The following is a 15,557-nucleotide window of genomic DNA, read 5'->3' as shown; positions in this document are numbered from 1 at the left end:
TTAACTAGACCAACATGAGCCAACAGATGCTTTCCAGATGTTGATGCAACTACAAGGACCATCATCCCTGATCATGAGGCCAACAATGTTTAGAGGGCACATATTTGTTACTTCTGAACCAGATAGTAGTGAAGCACAAGGAATTGAAGTATTAATTCATTTTGTCAATTCCTTTAAGGACATTTTATTATACTTCTGAATAAATGTTAACTTGCACATAATGTGGTAGAATAATGCCAGGCAAGACCCTGTAGGAATTTATGGCAAGGTTTACTTTTGAGACATTTTATAGTCTAATGGAGGCATAAATTCTTTTTTTAAAAAAGGGATGAAATACAACATATTCTATAAATATGGATGTGATTCCAGGATTAGAAATAACAGTTAAGTCTAGGAAAAAGCTAAAGATGAATTTTAGCTTCAAAAATCCTATGAGCACTTCAAAAAGCTCCTGAACCCAGCTTCTATGAAGACCTACTTCAAAGTTTTCAAAGAGTTCTGCCCAATAAATGACATTTCCAATGCGTCTTCCATTCAAAGTGACTTGAGATAATAGAGACGTACAGCAAAGATCTTCTCAACACCATTTTATTCAGTCACATCAAAATAGCATATTTTTTTTATGGTGGTAGCGCAAGTTCTGCCCGAGAGCAGCAGTACAAAACAGCTGACAGTTGCAACGTAAGTACACTGTGGCTGCTGGTATAAAATTAGGACATCTGAGTGGTTGGGACTCTTTTTCACTATGGTTGTAGCAAGAGGACAAACACACTTGCAGATACAGCCTGTGATGAGAAACAGAACCGTGTGCGACACAAAGACATACTCTACAGATTACAGACTCTGGCACTTTCCCCCCCTTTGCCTTTAGAACTCATTCCTGCACACACAAATAATGGCAAGCATGGATTGCGCTGTCAACTCTCAGTCCCTTTCTGGATTCAACCTATGCCCAACACGCTGGCACAGCTACAGTGGCTTTTTACTGCTACTGCCACTTCCTACTCTCACAAACATTACGAGAATGGTTTTCAGATGTGCTACAGCAGTGTATGCAGGGCTCTCCCCCATCAAGGAATAGTTATCAGATGGATCAGTCTAAACGCATGTGCATTACTGAGTAGCTAAAATATGCTCGTTTATTCTCTTCCAATAAATAAAACCATCAGCTGGTCATAAATAAAACCCCACAGACAGTAAGATGTTTTCATATTGTCTCACCAAGCCGAACATTTCTCCCTATGTTCAGATAAATAATTCCACGTGAGAATTTTTGAGTCTTGACTAGTCTTTGGATCAGATTTTGGTTAAACTTGGTGCAATGAAAAGGAAAGAAGAAACCCAAACCCACTTAACCCTTGTAAAACTGATTACAGACGTGAAGCGAGTTTTATTATGGGGAAGTTCATGGCCCCAGCTAAACTTAACCTATTGCTATTACATTAAGTTTTTAGGAAGCATTGATGTTAGAGGCGTTGGGGGCTTATTGCTTCAGTGCAGAAGCTTTACCCTAACAGAAAAACCACTAGCTTGTAGAATTGTGAAAAAGAAAACAGCCATGTTAACATTTTAACATTAATCAGAATGTATGGGAGAGGGGGGCACACATAAAAGTAAAGTTGAGGCCCGCTCCTCTCTCACTAGTGTGCAACCCAAACCCCTGGACCAAGGCTAGGTTTAATGAATTGTAGCCACTGCTACTTCCACAGCCCTACTGACAACACACCAGCCAGTGTGGAAGAAGCAGGGGGCAAAATTCCCCCTCACTAGAACAGCTCCCAGGGCTGGGCTGGTGGCCTAGTTTGGGCCTGTGGCTGCCAGCAGCTGGGATGGCTCAGGATCCAGTTGATCATGTGTTGGTCTCTCAACCCCAGGTTTCTGCTGAATATCACCAGCTGTATCTGTCACCCACCTTTTGAGCGAGCACTTTGGAGGGCTTGACAGATGGCAACAGATCTCTCTCGCTGACAGATTTAGGCAGAAGGACAGCTCTGCTTCATCCAAACCCTCTGCCTTTTGTTGGGCAGGATGAGGGTAAAGAGGATGAAGAAATGGTATCCGTCCTCCTACAAGGCTGGCTGCGTGCAAGTTTGGCTTCTGGATGTACATGGCTCTCTTAAGGCTTACTGAAAGTGGGACTTGTGGGTAAATGTGCATAGGATTAAGTTACATCATACAAAAGCTTAAGTTTCCTTTCATCTACATGTGGGGTGCATGTTCCGACATTTTAAAAATCTGGATATCTATTCCTACCCCACCCGCATTTCCAAACGCTAATGAAGTCTAAAAAATAGGATGGCTAAAATGATCCAGGTCTCTTCCAGTTGATTAAGGCACTAAAAATAAAAACTTCCTAAAAATAAAAGATACCCATGGTGAATACTGCCTTTCAAACTAAAGTTATGTGCATCATCTACCGCACAAAACCCATAATTTGCTACACATTTCAAAAACAAAATAAAGCCTAAATTAGTTAGGCAACAAAATGAAACCACTTTGCTCAGTGTCTGATCAGTCTTGATCTTCTCCGTGTATTATGAAAAATGAGGCCAATCTTGCATTTCTGACAATCCATTTAAACTGCTAATCCAGTGTTTGTTACCCCAAAAAACAGATAATCATAGCATATTCTGTATCTTGTAGCAGCAGCAGCGATACCAAAAAGCAACACAGGAAAACAAACAAACAAAGGCCATCCAGCGGCAGTTTGCACTGAAGACTTGTAGAACTGGGGGCAGGAGGGAGAACAGACAAAAGCAACATCATTTATAAACAGGAAAGATAAATGCACCAATCCCTCCACAGTGCATACCAGCAAGTCTTCCCCTGCATCAAAGAAACCTTGATGGACACAACTAAAGAAAAATGTAATTCAAAGTAAAAGAGAGAGGCTGAACAATTCAAATTGCCTGCAAACCATAACTTCCAACGCTTCCAGACAGACAGGTCTACAACTGTGAATCTAATGCATGGTTACTTTTAACAATTCAAATGGAAATCCTGGGAAAGCTTAGTGATATGGTATAGGCAACAGTGACGTAAATTAAAGGCAGTCTCATTTGGCAGGTATTTGGCACTACCCTCGCGTAGAGGTGATTTTCTAAATTACAGGATCCCATCCCATTACATTTGTAGTAGTGAAGCTCCTATCAAACTCCCACTGGCAATTGCTAGCTAGACTGCAGTTCTAGCATCCTCAAAACTCAGATTTTTCCCATTTTTCTACAGGAAACCACTAAAAGATCTATAGCAAACCTATAATTAAACCTTTTAGGAATTTCCATTTCTAAGCTATAAGATTATTAAGTGTAGATTTTTTTTTCATATAAAGGCAGGAGTTTATATCTCTTAAATCACAAATATGCTTGAAGTCTTTGGGACAGCAACAACATGCTTTCGTTAAGGGCAGAGCAATTATTGTAAAATCCAAATTCACCCAATTTCTTGCTCAGGTGAGTCCGATTTAATGTCTTGCAGATTTGCAGATTTTATCATACACCTCTGGAAAAGCATCATTACAATGAAGTTGCTTCCTCAGCTTGTGGTACAGCGAGCCATCAAACATTTCCCAGAATTCCTCACGGGTCATATAGCAATCAGCATACAACATCTGAAAACTAAAAGGAAGAATGAAAAACAGATCTTAAAATTGTTGCATCAGAAGGTGGCAGAAACTATTGCTCATTTCTTAGAGCAGGCTATTTTGCCAGCACAAACGTTCAGATCTTGTCCTAAAGGAACCCTTTTGTCTAGTCCCCAGTACTCCAATAGAACCCCATGAAACCAATTCTGAATTTTAGAACAGAAAACACTTCAGACTGCTCAGTAGCCCCAAAAGTGAAGTCTGTCATAGCAGCTTATAATGAAGCACATTTTTGTTAAATTATATATGTCTTCAGGTAAAAAGGATCCTTAAAAAAACCCTGTCCAATAAAAAATTAAGTTAAAATTATTTTTGTTTTTGCAACATCGTCACGCAGCAAGCTGAAAAGTTAACTGCGAGAGAGTTCTCCTAACAACTTGAGAGAATGCCCTTTCGGGACTTAGACCCTTACCCATGAACACTCCTTACAAACTTTTCTATTTGCCTGGTGGAAGCCTTAGCTTCGAAGTATTTTGTTTTGGGCTCTCCGTAAGCTCCTACGTCCACATAGAGCTCTGCTTCATCTCCTTTTGGGTGGATCATGCCAGGGTTATTGGGCAAGATGAAGGGGCAGAGCCACAGAGGATAAACCTAGAGACAACGGAAGAACAAAAAAAATCACGACAAAGCAATACATGGGAGCCACTACCCAGCCCTTCTGAATCCTGTAGTCGAGACATGTTTTGTTTAACTACTGCTACTAAGAACAACCTGGAAGGTAGGAAAGATGCACTTACTTTAATGTCACTGTGGAAGGTTTCGATACATTGCTCAAGGCTTTTTATGGGGACCATCATGTCTTGTACAACGTGATGCTGCTCATAGAGCTTCCGAATTGCTTCTCCTTGGGTCAGTTTTAAGAGGGAGATTTTAGGAGGAACCATCCAACCAAACAAGTAGCGGAAAATAGGGTTATTGCCAAATGGGATGATATCCTAGAAAACAGACCAAATGCATGTCGTGAGAAAACTACGCGTTTCAAATCTGGATCGCCGACTTCAGAAATAACTGTCTGCCTTAAAAAACAACACCTCAACACTTTTTCATCATTCATTTATTTTAACAAAATTCACATGCTGCTTGATTGAAAGAAAACCTGTACAGTGGTACCTCGGGTTAAGTACTTAATTTGTTCCGGAGATCCGTTCTTAACCTAAAACTGTTCTTAACCTGGAGCACCACTTTAGCTAATGGGGCCTCCTGCTGCTGCTGCGCCGCCGCCACGTGATTTCTGTTCTCATCCTGAAGCAAAGTTCTTAACCCAAGGTACTATTTCTGGGTTAGCGGAGTCTGTAACCTGAAGCGTATGTAACCTGAGGCGTATGTAACCCGAGGTACCACTGTATGCAGTTTACAAAAATCAAGTCGATTGCAATTACTAGTGGCACTAATTAGTACATACAATAAAATAAATTAAAGCTACAGCACATATGGATTTAGCTAATTAGCGACTAATCCCACATAACATTGGAAGGATCTTCTGTGCAGTGAGCTGCAGCAATATGATGCTTTTCAGTCTGGGGAATGACCACAACCATTTTTCCAGTTGGCTCACACTGGCGCTTACGACAAGCCCTGAGGGGAAATGCCTCCCCTTTGCTCCCGTGGCTTGAAATCAAAGGGCGTGGGCAAATGAAATGGGGTTTTTGCACTAGCCGCTGATCAACTGATATCAGGCAACCAACAGGTAGGCAGCTGTCAAACTGGCCCATGGGAACTGGGACACGTCAGCTGGTCAGATCTAGTTCCTACCCTGATATATAATATGGGGAAGAAGTTCGGCCTAGTCAGCTATTTCGCTAACTAGGTTTATCATTACCAGAGAGAGGGTTGAATTGATAAGGATGTGTCTGTGGGCTTGATTGACAGCTAATATGGCATGAATTGGAACCTTACCTGGAGCTCCCAGAATATGCTCCGTGTATGCCTGTGATAGTATTGCCTTGCAGGGATATATTCCGTTCCCGTCTTGTTAGCCTTTAGATAGTTCTCCACATGCTTGAAAAACCATGGCTTGTAGTAGCATCCAATTCTGTTGATCTTAAGATAAACAGAAACACAATGAACACACCAGCACAAAAGCTACTTTGCCTGAAGACAAAGTTTCATAACGTGGCTCTAATTACAGCTGCAATTGAATGCAAGTTCTTTTAATGCTCAGCACATTTCTGCAACTGTTAAGAGTAAGATTGCCAAGGAAACACCAACAACAGGTTGTGTTGATCAGGGGTAGCTATGAGGGTTGCTGCTCCAGATGTTGCTGCACTACAATTCCCTCCACCCCTAAGCACTGGCCAGCAATGGCTGGGGCCGACTGGCAGTTCAGTCCAACAACGTCTGTAGGGTGACACACTATCTATCTTTGATGTAAAGTCATGCAATGTACATCATTTACATGCAAATGTCTGTATGCAATCAACACTGGCAATTATTTTTGTAGATAAGAACTGCCTACAGGCCAATTCTGTGCACTTCTATCAGGCAGATTGGTTTGACCCAGGCGTGTGGGAGAAATAGTTTTGTAGAATGACCTCTCCCACCAGATTAATTACCGTATTTTTCGGACTATTGGATGCACCGGTCCATAGGACGCACCTAGATTTGGGGGGGGAAATAAAGGCAAAAAAATTTATCCCCCCCCCCCGCCAGGCGCGGGGCTGGGGCGGGGAAGCCCGAGCTTCCCCCTCCCCCAGAACGGGACCCAGAGCCATGCCGAAGCTGCGCGCAGCTTTGGCATCGCTCTGGGAGCTTGCGGGGCTGGGGGAGGAGGAAGCCTTCCGCCAGCCTCCAAACCATGTCGGGAGACAGCGGGATGGCGCGCTGCGCCTCTCCCGCTGTCCCCCGAGTTTGCGGGGCTGGGCCAGCCTTCTAACCAAGTCGGGGGACAGCGGGAAGGGCGCGCTGCGCCCCTGCCGCTGTCTCCCGAGTTTGCGGGGCTGGCGACGGGGAGGAGCAGGCTTCTCCCCCCGCCAGCCTTCTAGACAAGTCGGGGGACAGCGGGAAAGGCGCGCTGCGCCTCTCCCGCTGTCCCCCGAGTTTGCGGGGCTGGCAACGGGGAGGAGCAGGCTTCTCCCCCCGCCAGCCTTCTAGCCAAGTCGGGGGACAGCGGGAAGGGCGCGCTGCGCCTCTCCCGCTGTCCCCCGAGCTTGTGGGGCTGGCGGTGGGGCTCTCCTGAAGCCTGGAGGTTGTGGGGCTGGTGGGGGGGAGAAGCAGGCTTGCTTCTCCCACCCCCAGCCTCCAGATCAGGTCGGGGAATAGCGGGATGGCGGAGCGCCGCCATCCCGCTATTCCCCGACCTGATCTGGAGGTTGTGGGGCTGGGGGGGGGGGGAGAAGCAGGCTTGCTCCTCCCACCCCCAGCCTCCAGATCAGGTCGGGGAATAGCGGGATGGCGGAGCGCCGCCATCCCGCTATTCCCCGACCTGATCTGGAGGTTGTGGGGCTGGGGGGGGGGGAGAAGCAGGCTTGCTTCTCCCTCCCCCAGCCTCCAGATCAGGTAGGGGAATAGCGGGATGGCGGAGCGCCGCCATCCCGCTATTCCCCGACCTGATCTGGAAGTTGTGGGGCTGGGGGGGGGAGAAGCAGGCTTGCTCCTCCCACCCCCAGCCTCCAGATCAGGTCGGGGAATAGCGGGATGGCGGAGCGCCGCCATCCCGCTATTCCCCGACCTGATCTGGAGGTTGTGGGGCTGGGGGGGGGGAGAAGCAGGCTTGCTCCTCCCACCCCCAGCCTCCAGATCAGGTCGGGGAATAGCGGGATGGCGGAGCGCCGCCATCCCGCTATTCCCCGACCTGATCTGGAGGTTGTGGGGCTGGGGGAGGGAGAAGCAGGCTTGCTTCTCCCACCCCCAGCCTCCAGATCAGGTCGGGGAATAGCGGGATGGCGGAGCGCCGCCATCCCGCTATTCCCCGACCTGATCTGGAAGTTGTGGGGCTGGGGGGGGGGGAGAAGCAGGCTTGCTCCTCCCACCCCCAGCCTCCAGATCAGGTCGGGGAATAGCGGGATGGCGGCGCTTCGCCATCCCCCTATCCCCCGAGCTTGTGGGGCTGGGGGGGGGAGAAGCAGGCTTGCTTCTCCCCCCGCCAGCCTCCAGATCAGGTCGGGGAATAGCGGGGTGGCGGCTCTGCGCCTCCCCGCTGTCCCCAGCTTTTGGGTGCAGGCTGCTGCCCGCAAGCCTTGCGAGCCCGCGGGACATCCCGCCGGGCTTGCAAGACTTGGGATAGCTTCCTGAAGCCTGGAGAGCGAGAGGGGTCAGTGCGCACGGACCCCTCTCGCTCTCCAGGCTTCAGCAAAAGCCTGCATTCGCACCATAGGACGCACACACATTTCCCCTTCATTTTTGGAGGGGAAAAAGTGCGTCCTATAGTGCGAAAAATACGGTATGTGCAAGACATTCCACTCATGGAATTGATCTGCCCAGTATTTTGTTAAACTAACAGTCACTCCTCCATCCAGAGAACCATGGGAACTACTGTTCTGTAAGGGAGGCTGAGCTCCAAAAAAGAATTCACAACACTCTCAACGAACTACTGTTCTCTAGGGGAAGCTATGGCATTAAAAATACCATAAAAACTAAAGGAAGCCTGTACTGCAGATGGGCTCTCTAAACTTTAGAATAAATGAAGGGCAGTGATTGGTTTTCAGAGGCAAGTTTGGCTAGTTCTCCCCCCGCCGGTGTCCTATTTACCTGAAGAAGTGAAATAATCAATGTTGTTACCTTACTATGATCAGCTTCATTGGTCAAAACTCCGGTCATTATGACAGCTTCTTCTAAAGAATAAACCAGACCCTCCACAAAATGGTTTTCTTTCTTCTCAGATTCTTCAGCAAATCTCTTGCAGATTGTCTTCAGTCCTCTCACAGGCTCATAATGCAGCTTCACATATTTTTTCGCTGGGATAATTTTTATTTCAGCTGCCACCAGGAAGCCCAGTGTGCCACAAGACCAAGGAACCGCATAAAATAGGTCTGAGTTCTCCTCCTGCAAAAGGCACGCAACACTAAGGCGCATACAGATACAGAGCAGGAATAATGTCACAAACCACAGCAAATTAGAATGTTATCTTACCGGTGTACATCTCACATGGCTCCCATCAGCAAGAACAAGTTCATAGGCCACGCAGGAATGCTGAAACAGTCCATAGATGTGGGAGGATGATTCAATACCAGTCCCCATGATCAAACCACCTGAACAAGAGATCATTGCACAACAATCACATGAATTGTATTTTCATTTTCCAGAGGACTTACTTAAATAACAAGTGAATTTTCACAGCTTGGGAATCATACAGTGAGCATTAGATCTTATGCATCACAGAAAAGTATAAAAATAATTTGCTTTTAATTGCTAAGTGGAACTGTATTGAAATATTTAAGAGTTGTAGTTATATTTTACAAATCCCAAGACCTCTCACCTACAGTAAGATCATCAAGTTCTGGTACCACTGGAATAGTCCAGCCTATGGGGTTGAGGTGTGCTGTTAATTGTCCCATTGTGACCAAGGGTTCCACACGGACAACCTAAGGAAGAACACATTTTATATGCCAAGACTGAATGCCACATCAATACAAATCTGATGCCGAAGCAGTAACACAGAAATGCACTCTGCCCCATCATTTGGTGCACACCTTAAAAGTTACCTCGGTCTTTGTGAATCAGGAAATACAGTGGAAAAGAAATACTTTAAACAGGTTAGTGTTGCAATCATGCTTGCCTATCCTGGATGTAATTAGGCAAATTACAACTAGGAAACCCGTAGCACGAATGCTTTAAGACTGAGCAGCACAACAGTACTTTCTGCAGCAGACAAGGCAGCTAAGGTTGCACCAAAAACTTGAAAATTTGGCCCAAGAAACTCCTGTCTGCACTGTTTATCACAAACATATATACTAGTGCATGAACAAAGTGTAGGGTCATGCCTCTGTTCCTGGCTATTGTACCTTCCACTTGCTAGGCAGAGTTGTGTAAGCCAACTTCCCATGAACAGAAGCCTCATCCTTCAATTAGCATACAGAAATGGCAGTTATCTACATTGACCTCCTTTAATAATAATAAATGCATTTTGCAGTGGTTCCAACCCTACCTTTGGAACTGAGTCCAGAGAGTAGCACTGAGAGTGCCTTTCAACCCCTTGGTGGCTACATTATGAACTTGCCACAGCTTATTATCTTACAGGTATCTCCAATGCTATTTACCATATTTTTCGCTCTATAAGACGCACTTTTTCCCTTCTAAAAATTAAGGAAAAATGTGTGTGCGTCTTATGGAGCGAATGCAGGCTGCACGGCTAAGCCAGAACAGGGAGAGGGAGCGCTGTGCAGCGCTCCCTCTAGCTATTCTGGCTTTTGGATGGCCTCGCGAAGCTCCCCGTGCCCTGCGGAGGCTTCGATCAAAGCTAGACCAGCTATCCCACCAGCTATCCCAGAAGCCAGAACAGCAAGAGGCTATCCCAGAAGCCAGATCCCTCTTGCTGTTCTGGCTTCTGGGATTCAGAATCCCCCCCCCCCCGTTTCCTCCCCCCAAAACTAGGTGCGTCCTATAGAGCAAAAAATACAGTAATATCTACATGAAGCTATTGGGATCGGTCATTATGAGTTTTGGGGCAAGGTGCCACCAGTATGCTGATGAAACTCAGCTCTATCCTCCGTAACATCTGAAGTGGGAGAGGCTGTACAGCCCCTGGGATAGTACTTAGATGCAGTGGTGAAATGGATGAGGAAAAACAAGCAGAGCTTGAATCCTGCCAAGATGAAGGCACTGTAGGTGAGTAGTTTCCGCATCCAAGATGCGTAGGCAACTCTCCATAAACACAGAGAAGTAGTGGTCAGTGGAATGGCAGCATTTACTTGCCCTTGCGTCACTGGTGTTTCTACATATTACTGGGAGGGAGATAGGAAGGTGCAAGGAGTGCCAGATTGGTTCCACCAACGAGTTTGCACTGCACCAACCTGGCCCCTTGCAGTAAGCTGGAGTGACATGAGGTCAGGTAAGTGCTGCTGCCCCACTGCCTGCTACTAAGACAGAGTGAGCAAAAGATAGCAATTCTGAAGACACCAGCTAGTGGGGAAACATCCTCAGTAGTACTGCCACACCAGAGGTCCTGTGTCCCAAGGTCTGATTCTTCCGCTTCGAAATCATGCGCCTCATCCTTGGTCAGGCACCTCAAAGAGGACCAGAAAGCACAGAAACCAACAGGCTCAATGATGTTCAGCAATGGCCACATCCCTTGAACAAAAGCTCATCACTTAAATAGAAGGATCAATTCCAAGCTTACCATTCTCTCAGTGTCCACTTCCAGAACATCCATCAAGTTGATTGTTATATTTTTAAGTGTCTTCTTGTACTTTCCAACACGAAGAGACACTGTAAGCCAGCCAGGACGTCCTGTGCACATATATGTTTTTAGCCCTTCTTTTTTCCATTCTCGTACCTGCAAGAAAGGACGATTAATTTAACACCTTATATATAACAACTTGATGTTGTTTTTGCAAGTAAACAGATCTGCATCTGAGAAAACTGATTCTGACTAGAAGAATCCTACGTACACTTCCCTGGAAGTCCCATTAAATATAATGGGGCAACTGAAAGCAAACATTTACTTAACAAAATTTATATACTGCTTAATTTAGAAAACCTAAGCCAACAGTTCCTGAACTCCCCCTCCCCCAGATTACTTGAAAGTTCTTGAAGGTCTTGGTGGACCACTTAATGGTTTTTCTGCCTGTTCTCAAGATAGTACCTTTAACACAAAAGGTTTTAAAATTTGCATTGGTATTGCAATTAAGACAGAAGAAGAGCCTACTAGGGCTGTGTTCACACTCCCACTGTGCTCACTGCCATTCCGGTGCAAATGCATCCTGGACTTTGTTACACTACTGTTTTATGAGTTTCTCCCCAAACTAGCTTCACACTGATTGAGAGTCCTTAAGCCATTCACAATTCATCTCCAGCCAAGGTGTGAACACTTCTACATAGGGAAAAGGTGTCACTGCCTGCCAATGCACCCTAGTGTGTACACAAACAGACACAAATCTTACACTAGTGGAGCCATGTTGATGTGAAAAGCTGGGGAGGGGGGACAGAATGAGCTGTGCTGCAAAATTCACTGGGGCAGCGGAAGGGACTTCACTGAGCTTTAAAGTGGTAATGTGAACACACTCTACTATCTGAAAAGCATGACAGCACAGGCCAGTCTGGCCTTGTTTGCACTGTGATGAGCAGAAAACTGCAGTGTGAGGTTAAAGTATCTCATGCTAATGAAGCCCACGATGATGATTATACAGTGCCGTTGGTGTGCACCGTGTTCTTCTAGCTCTAGCATGTCTCCTCTTAATGGCCTTTTCTCTACACTAAAAAGCCCCAGGTGCTGTAACCTTTCTACACAGGAAGTTGCTATTTTCATCAACAGGAACGAAAGAGTAAAGGCTTGTTTGGTATAATGTTGTAATCATTCAACTTGTTTTTATTATTGCTTGTAAGCCGCTCTGAGCCCGGCTTTGGCTGGGGAGGGTGGGGTATAAATAAAAATTATTATTATTATTATTATTATTATTATTATTATTATTATTATTACCTGTCAGGGAGACACATGGCACAGAATAGGCTCTCTGCAATTTGAATGCTTCCTGATTTATGGTTTCCCTAGCATCAGGCACATACCTACGCAAGCCACATATGGACTCCACTAATGTTTATGCCTGTTATCCATAAACAAGAGGACCACTGAGGACTAGGTGTCCCTTGTGGTCCTTTCCAACTCTACAATGCTATGATTCTATGAAGAAGATACTGTCTAGAGAGCAATAATATGCCAAATGCTGGCACTGCTTTTTTGCAGCACCTTTCCTTCCACTTACAATTGGTTTGTGTAACAGTAATGGAATGCCTTCTCTGCTGAAATACATCACTATTTGTACTGACAATCTGCCGGTTTCTGAAAACACACCTGTTTGCAAGATGTGTCCCTTGATATCTTCATCTGGGGCAAGCCACTTAGATGAGCATCATCTGATTTTCCCACCTTTTAATTTTAATGGTACTGTTTTCTAGTGTATTTTAATGGCTGGGTTTTTTAATATTTTCTAAACTGCTCAGAAACCTACTCTAGCATTACATGTTATATAAGTAAAATAAGATATTAATTTAGCACTGTATCACTGCTACAGGCCCACAGCTGATTGGTCAGGAACGGGGAAACTGACTGCAAATCACATCAGCCTCAGCTAGCAAAGCCAATAGCTGGGATGATTGTAGTTGTAGTCCAACATCATCTGGAGGGACACAGGTTTCCCATCCCTGCTTTGGTCCAAGGGTGCAGCCAGAGATGCAACCCAAAGTAACAGGGCAACAACATAATTGCCAGGGTATCTCCTCTGAGTTTTTGCATGAGAAAAATTTCCAATATCAGCAATATCACAAAACTGCTAAAAGGGGGGGGGGGCACCAGACTCAATGGCTGCTGTGAGTAGTCCTGATCTGCAACTCAAGACTTCTATTTAGCCTCATTCAAACCTCTGGCCAACTTCCATGCTTGAAAACCTCTGCTCCAGGGAAGGAAGGCCAGGAACACCCGGAGTCTTACTAGGAAACCTGAACAGCCTGCGCTTCTTCCAACTTGTAAACCCTTTTGGGGGGACTTCCCCCCTCCGCCCGCCCTTCTCACCTGCTCCTGGATGTTGCGAACACGCAGGTTGTGCTGCCGGGGCGCGCTGTGCATCTTCTGCACCATCCAGGCGCGGAACTGGTAGTAGATGTCGAAGAGCACGGAGAGGGGCAGCAGGAAGAGGCAGACGAAGACCCAGCGGTGGTGGACCAGCACGTACGCGAGCCCCTTGTAGCGGGCCCACAGGATCAGCAGCAGAAGCCCGACCCCGAGAGACAGCAGAGGACCCATCGCGAACCCTCGCCGGCCCTCACTCACACGCAACGCGCCTAACAACCCAAGTCGTTCTCCTAATCGGATCCGCTCGACTCCCGCAGCACCCAACAAGCCGGCACCTCCAGTCCCCAGCTGACTCACCTAGCAGCCACCTGTTCTAACAACCCCCGAGACACCGCTGCCCTCCGCCGCCTCTTCCCACGTACAAGGGTCAGCACCGTCTTAGCAGCGCTGCCGCCCTATACAACGCAAGGCGGGCACTCGTCCCTCTCCTCGCAACGGGGCAAGCCTCTTTACAGAGTATGTTTGGAGACCCGAGTTCAGAAGAACCGCGTCGGGGACACGCGCGCCCCTTCCCCACGACCGTGTCACACTCGCTCGCGGACCCCAGCTCGCGAGTCAACCGTTCCTCGCGCTCCCCTGGACAGCCGAGCCGAGCCAACGTTCGGCGCTTGACACCCGGCGCTCCGCCCCCGGCCCGACTCGAAGCGCAGCCCACCTCCCTCCTGGTTGGCCGGTCGGGCTCCTCGGCGGTGAGGAGAGGGACGGCGTCCAACCAATGGGGTGGCGCCGTTTGGATCGGATCAGGCGCCGAGTGGCGGGATTGGCTGGCGAGGGGGGGCGAGGGGGCGGGGAGCTAAACACCCGTACCGGCCGGGTGCCTCGGAGCAGCACGAGGCCAGTTGGGCGAGCGAGCGCCGCGTGCCGCCTCCCCGCCCTAGGCAGGCATGCCGGCTGGGTGCTCTCGCCCTTGGGGGGGGGGGGGGAATGACGCTGCAAGGCAGGTTTTTTTTCTATGGAGGACCCAACCCTCGGTTCTGTTCGTGAACTGACGAATAGTGACCCGTCTCTGGTCCTGTGGAGGGTTCCCCGCAAGCCATGCAACGGGGGAATGCCCGTCCTAAATTGCAGCCAGAACAAAGAGGCCTCTTGGTCGGATACCGAAACACAGGAGAGGGAAATAACGTTGCAATCCTTTACACACCTGAGAGTTGATCGGTATAGGAATGCGCTTAAGTATTTTTGCAAATGTGCCTCCTCCTCTGCTCATGGGACAACTGGCATGCCAAGGGAGAATTCCCCCTGCCCTGCCTTGCTTGCACACGCAGATACAGTTCTGTGGGCTCGGAAATGCAGTTGGCACGCTGGGGTGAAACGGCAGCCAGGGTCTGGAGCAGCACCAGGGGGGCATCCTTTCAGGCCACGTGCTGCCTGGTGGCACCTCGCCTGGAACGTTGTAATCCTGCCCCCTTTGTCCGGGGCACGGTGCCGCGGCACGAGGCGAACCATCTGCAGCCTTTGGGCGTTCGCCATGTTAGAAGCCGTGTCCAAGTTCTGAATCTTCACGTTGCTTGCTAAAGGGTCTGCATAAAAGGCGGATCTACACGGATCCTCATGGATCCTCCACTTTTTAAAAAGTAACTCCAACAAATGCAGTGTCAAATCACATCTGGAAGGCACGATTACAGACTGGACTATAAAAAACGTGGATCCAACACTGCAGCACCACAAAGACATGGATCCGAGGCACGGATCCTCATGAATTCATATGATTTTTATATTGAAACAAAATAAAAACACCATGATACTGTAGACCACATCTTAGTCTGTAGGCAGAACCAAAAAAAATCACGCATCCACTGTTTCGTGGTGCCGCAATGGCGCAAAAACATGGTTAAAAAACACGGATCCTCATGGATCCTCATGATTTTTGCACTAGATCAGCCCAAAGTCGCCATCAGATTAAATTTCATGGCCATGGGCACAGCATCCACCACAAAAATCATGGATCCACGGCTTCCTGGCCGTACCGTGGCCCAAAAACGTGGTTTTGAAGCACGGATCCTCATGGATCCTCATGCTTTTTGCACTGGGCCACCCCTAAATCACTGTCAAATCACACATCATAGCCAGGGGAACAGCCTGCACCACAAAAAAACTCAGATCCACGCCTGCCTGGCCATACCGTGGCCCAAAAACATGATTTCGAAGCACGGATCCTCATGGATCCTCACGCTTTTCGCATTGGGCCAACCC

General features: G+C 47.5%; 1 protein-coding gene across 1 annotated transcript; it reads right to left on the bottom strand.

Moving 5' to 3' along the window:
• Positions 1–572: 572 nt before the first annotated feature.
• DHCR24 (24-dehydrocholesterol reductase) lies at positions 573–13,993 on the bottom strand. The gene is made up of 9 exons (XM_028733363.2): positions 13,305–13,993; positions 10,917–11,072; positions 9,057–9,162; positions 8,711–8,829; positions 8,360–8,623; positions 5,540–5,683; positions 4,381–4,578; positions 4,056–4,234; positions 573–3,617 (listed from the first exon to the last, which is right to left on the bottom strand). Exons 1-9 carry the CDS (start codon positions 13,533–13,535, stop codon positions 3,464–3,466), a joined length of 1,551 nt encoding a protein of 516 aa, XP_028589196.2. The 5' UTR covers positions 13,536–13,993; the 3' UTR covers positions 573–3,463.
• Positions 13,994–15,557: the final 1,564 nt, after the last annotated feature.

Source organism: Podarcis muralis, chromosome 5 (assembly GCF_964188315.1).
Source record: "Podarcis muralis chromosome 5, rPodMur119.hap1.1, whole genome shotgun sequence".
Lineage (NCBI taxonomy): Eukaryota > Metazoa > Chordata > Lepidosauria > Squamata > Lacertidae > Podarcis > Podarcis muralis.
This window is presented reverse-complemented; position numbering and strand designations above follow the sequence as displayed.